The sequence below is a fragment of the Cyprinodon tularosa genome, unplaced genomic scaffold, assembly GCF_016077235.1.
Source record: "Cyprinodon tularosa strain WSP-4 unplaced genomic scaffold, ASM1607723v1 ctg100, whole genome shotgun sequence".
In the NCBI taxonomy this organism is placed as follows: domain Eukaryota; kingdom Metazoa; phylum Chordata; class Actinopteri; order Cyprinodontiformes; family Cyprinodontidae; genus Cyprinodon; species Cyprinodon tularosa.
The window spans coordinates 219,004-224,587 of NW_024037783.1; the positions used below are offsets into that span (position 1 = coordinate 219,004).

The 5,584-nt window shown below is 36.3% G+C and overlaps 1 protein-coding gene across 2 annotated transcripts; it reads right to left on the minus strand.

The window, feature by feature from the left end:
* Positions 1-1,644: 1,644 nt before the first annotated feature.
* On the minus strand, positions 1,645-5,246 carry LOC119799199 (high choriolytic enzyme 1-like). 2 transcript variants are annotated; one of them, XM_038309095.1, is made up of 10 exons: positions 5,109-5,246; positions 4,900-4,998; positions 4,704-4,731; positions 4,567-4,617; positions 4,153-4,284; positions 3,158-3,275; positions 2,901-3,079; positions 2,514-2,595; positions 2,233-2,357; positions 1,645-2,148 (listed from the first exon to the last, which is right to left on the minus strand). In XM_038309095.1, coding segments are annotated over exons 2-10 (771 nt in total). In that variant the 5' UTR covers positions 4,954-4,998; positions 5,109-5,246; the 3' UTR covers positions 1,645-2,146. The 2 variants fall into 2 exon arrangements, with proteins under 2 accessions (XP_038165023.1, XP_038164962.1); XM_038309034.1 differs by lacking the exon at positions 1,645-2,148 and having other exon boundaries at positions 2,225-2,357.
* Between the last annotated feature and the right edge of the window lie 338 nt (positions 5,247-5,584).

Sequence of the window (5,584 nt, forward strand, 5' to 3'; positions counted from 1 at the left end):
TCAAATTTATGCATATCAATTTCAATTTTGGCAGATATGTATGGGTATTTTTTTAGTGCATAGTATGTGTGGGTAAATAAACAAATTAGAAAATATGGATAGAGCATACTGACAGATGAAAACGTGTTTTTAATCTTAAATTTAAAATACTTATGTCTTTTTTTTTTTTTTTTTTTTTTTTTTTTTTTTTTTTTTTACAATGTAGGGGATTGATAGCGTAGTGGTTACTGCATAGAGCTGAGAATCCAGAAGTTCTGAGTTCAAGCCCCACTCCCACGGACTGCCACTCTGGCTCTCTGAGCAAGATGCTTAATCCCCACACTGCTCCCTGGGCGCCACACAATGGCAGCCCACTGCTCCCCCAATGATATGGGTTAAATGTAGAGAGTTCATTTCGTTGCTCTATACTTGTGACAGTGTAATGACAATAAAAATAAAGCTGAAAAAAAAAGTTTCTGCTCTAAGTGAGTTGCTCTTTCAGCTAAAGCAATGCTTTACCGTCTCCTTACTCCAGTAAATGATTAATCCATTACTAAATCTGTTGACGGTCATCTTCGATCTTCTGAGATGCATGTGTGTCAAAACATGCACACAATGTCAATGAGATGAAGAGAAGGGACTACACAAAATGACAAGCAAGTTGTCTAAGTCTAAGTCTACTTTCATTACATCCTTATGACCTACTTGTTCTCTCAGCTCATCTGCTCAGCTGTTCCTGCTGTTGTACCTCTAAAGCTCCTTAATGACCTGCCTCAGCACATCAGACAAGCCTCTTCTCTGACTTTTCACTTTGGCTATTAACACCGAGTGAGACAATGTGCTTTATTTTTATATTTTTTTAATCTTTTTTTTAATCTTTTATTCCTTTTATGTTTTACCCAATTTTATTTATTTGATTGTGAATGTTATATTTACCCAGGTTTTAGCTCTTCTGTTTTTATCTGTACTGTTTTATTTATTTATTTTTCTGTACAGCGCTTTGGTCATCTGTGGTTGTATTAATGTGCTTAACAATATAATTGGATTGGACTTTAATAGATGTGCTGAAACAGCACACTGTGGTTTTTTCATGTGTGTCTGCCCTGTCTTATGCTCACATTCTGAGGGGAGCACTCAGAAGGTTTTACTTGAGATTTCTTACAGTGTATGGGAGTTTTGTTATCTTATCAGACAATTATCTTCCATGTCTCTAAATTATTGTGTAGGGGTATGTTGCAAAGTCAGTGACTAAATACAATTGACAGGTTTTCCCTATAAAATGTTTTACTGATTTGAATGACAAACTTAACTTGGAGACATTATTTGGTAAATAGGACTAAAGTATAAATATTGAACTGTAACTAATTTAAATCTTTGTGTTTGATTGGATTTAATGAACAATATGTATCCGTACATTGCTTGGGGTTTACCCAATTATTAGACTATATAATTCCAAAAGTAACTAGTGAGTGATTGCAATAAGATTGTAATTATAACAACCCATTTTTTCCCTTTTAGATGAGACAAAATCTAATTTAATATGGGTTAGGCAGACACATCTTAAAAAAAAAACAAGGCTTCAAAAAATATTGATGTTTGGTTCATCAAGAGTGCTGCTGTCTTGAACTTTTGCTGTAGGTGTCATCCAAAAGAAAAAGACGTTGATATTAGAATGCTTCATCTTTATTTAGCAGTTAAGAGCATAGATCCCAACAACCTGGAACAGTTCATCTGTATCTCCTTCCAATTATACTTCTTGGCATTGCTTCAAATGGGGCGGTAGTCAAAAGTACCATCACTTCTGAATTTTACCCATCAGCGTACCTGGACTTTTTTTCCAGTGTGGGGCAAGTACCGAGACTGGTATCCGAATCCCTGGCCATCCCACTTCTTTTATTACAGGTTGACTAACTGAACCATTTTTTTTTTTTTAGAAAAAAAAATCTAGAAAATATATAAACCCTCAAATCCAACCCCAGTTCCCAAAAAATTTTTTGATTAGAAAAACCTTCACCAATAGAAACCCATATGTGGTTTAATGTTAACAGAATAAAATATAACACCACTTCAATCAAGCAGCTAAAACTTTACGCTTAGATTCTGTGTGAGGAGAAGATCAGAGCAGGTCAGGGATATCGCTGGCAAGGTGAAGTTTCTGGAGGTTGATTCCTTAATTTATGTGAGAGAAAAACAAAAACAATATGAGCTGCTGAAAATGTTACAAGAAAATATAAGCTTATTAGTTTTACTCACAGCATCCGTAAAGTTTGTTGATGCGGGCAATGTCAGTGGCGCTCATTGATGCTGCCCTTCCAAAACTGAGGCTAGGATTATCTTTAGAAATTATTGTTGGTTGGCCATTTCTAGAAAAGGCAGTGCTGAAAGAAGAACGCAGCAATGAACAAAATGTTCAGGCTGTACTCAGAGTCAGACTAAAAACTAAAAGCTCCACGCAACTGATTCGTAAACACTTTGGGATACAAAACTGCCAACAGAAGCAGATAACTTGCATGAACTGACAGAGAAATACTTACTTAGAGTAATGCATAACCGAGTTGAAGTCATAGCCAGTCCCTTGGTTGTTAGTATTCACTTTCATAAAGTTGTGTTCTTTTCCTGTTTGAAGCACAGAGGTAATTGTCACCTTTTTAAATTATTTCTATGGTTCACTTGTTGATGTTGGGTTTGTGTGCTACTGGTGTCCTCTTCTAAATTAGCTAAACTCATTTATTTTTGTAGTGCAAATGAAAAGATAACAGTAACCAGCTTTGATTACGCTACTATTTTTTTTCTGTACCTGTTCAGACCCGTAGCAGTACTTAATTCCCTGACCTTTCCTTATTGTTCCTAGTTATTTACAGATCTAACACTATTTTCTTCAAATTCCTGAAAATGTTCTAAATACAGCCGTATGAGCTAACCTGGTATAATGTTCTGGGTCAAAATCTGGACGTAGTTGTCCCTGTCAGAGCGGACTTGCTCATGATGGAAGCCCAGAGCGTGGTTAACCTCATGTTGCACTGTTGATTGGAACAAGCAGCCATTTCTCCTAAGGGACACCGGCTGAAGTCCACCCTGATGGCCGAGGTAGGACCAACACCTGACAGGGAGATTAGGTGAAATTAGGATATGTGGCTGTGACCGCAGTCTGTGTGTTCATATGAAGTTGTGTTCCTACCCAGTTCCAGAGTAGAAGTAAAGGTAGCTTGATTGTGTCCTCCTCCAAACAAAGCGAATGCAGGTGGAACTGTGGAAGCTCACCAGGCCTCTAATGATGATGTTACGTTCTGCCGCAGCTGCAAGGGGAAAACCAATCAATGAAAAGCATAGTGGGTTTTTAGCCAACACTCACATCTAAAACATTTTCTATGAACTGAAGGTCTTAACTGCATGTTCAGAATTTAAGCTCTAACTCAGAAACTGTCGATAGTTCCCTTCTGTTTTAGCATACATATTCCAGTGACTAATTGACTGGAGGACCTGCAGAGTCGCTGATAAAGAACAGCAACCATTTCAAATTAAACATTTTAATCACATTGATTTTTACATTGAATTCATAAACACTGCAATTTGAAAATTTATTTAACAGTTTCCAAATTTCCAGTTTCCATTTTTTTTTTCTTTTTCATTTTTTCAGATAAACCAATCAGAGTTGCTCCTTAGATGTAACCAGCTCTTTTATTGGTTAGACTGCCACACTTGGTTCACAAAATGACCAGTGAGAGAACTAGTTTCATCCTAGGAGCAAGGGGGATTGGTTGAACTGGTTCTAATTCTGATCTAGTGAGATTAGAATTAAATTTCACCAGACAGAGGTCAAACATTTTAGAATTACTAAAAGTCGACAAATGGAAAGTTTCAGCTTTGTTATCCCAAATTAAAGAACTGCTTCATCTTGCTTATCACACCTCTCAGGGCAAATGTGTAGAATAAGACAAGTGATTGAATAAATCTTGCTTTCATCAAATACAACTATGTCAAAGTCCAAAACCAGAAGAATAATACCTAAAACTGATAATGAACTAAAATGATTTAGGATCAAATTTGACAAAGTATCATGGAAAATTCTCTTTTGACAGAAAACATACTGTTTGGGTCTAATCAATATCTTAACATTATGTCAAGTTTTTCTTTTTATTTCTTTGTAATTAATTAGATATTGGAGATGCTTACAGTAATGACTGGAAATGTAGATGGGAATATAGACATAACTTCCAGATTTGGGCCATTTGCAGCCCGTCGCCGTGCATGGTACTGCATTCCTCTTTCTGCTCGGTGCAATGTCACCAAAGATGAGTGGTGTCTCTGAAAACCATAAAAAATAACACAGAAATAGCAGTTTATCAACCTTATCAAACCAAAAATGTTTTTTTTTTTATTACTGTATTTCTGGCAACTCTACCTCTAACAATATGAGTACATTGTATTAAGGATCTCTACTGTATTAATTTCCTGTGTTTTTCTTCTCTCATCTAGTGGCTAATCTAAATATAACAGTGGACAAGTTCAAAAATATTCATTCTGGTTTACTCTTGGAAATATTAAATTAAATTACAGCCTCAGGATTGTGTGTAACTGTCGTCTTACTTATGTCGGCATTTGCTTTGGAGATGACCTCAGTGGGATCTGTGTTCTCATCTGTGGAAAAGAGAAAATAAGTCTACCTGACAACAGAAACCGATACATTTTCCTTCAGGATTTTTGATGTTAACTTGAGCACTCACCAATTTGGTTTTCATTGTCAGCTGCTCTCTGCAACACAAACAGAGACTTCAGCATGTCATCACAACCACGTTTTCTGTTTCATTACACTTTTGACATTTTCTGTTTATAATGCTGAGAAAAAAACATTATACCTAAACATATTAACTGTCTCTTTGGTACAAAAAAAACATTTGAGGTTTCTGTCTTCCTACATACCAGTGGAACAGCTGTCATCGAGAGGAAGAGGAGAAAGAGGAAAACTGGAATCATGTTGCTTCTCCTCTGCAGGGAACCTTATGACCTGAAAGTCTGAATCTAGGTAGAGTAAAGTAGAGTTTTGTTTTTGAGTTAAATGTTATAATCTTGGTTATGAAACAAAACATCAATCAAAGAAGAGAGATGGGAGCAATGTTAGAGAAGTTTACCTGCTTCACCTGGAGTTTGATGCTGGATGCAGCAGGTGCTCAGCCTCTCTCCTTTTAAGCACAGCCAGCATAAGGTGTGGCAAAGGTTACATTGTTTAGGCCATTAATCAGCCGGCAGTAAGATGACTGATCTTGGTTCAATACAAGAAAACCGAGCTGACAGTGTTTCTCTAGAAACAATAACCAGATCAACACTTTAAGGAAGTAGTTAAATATGCATAGTTTCATATGAATGTTCACTTTGTGTTCTTTGTTTTAACTTAGTGAAGCAATTGAAAGGGTTGGGTAAAGAAAAAGTGTAATTAAGAAAAGAATGTATGCAGCACAAAAAACAGGAATAGAACTTGGCAAAAACAAAACATGCAGTGGCCCAACCTTTTTGTTAGAAAAATAGATAGAAAAAAAACAAACATTTATCTCTCTGTGAGCTCCATCACAAAGAGATACATGTTTGTACTTTCTATCTTTTTGGGACT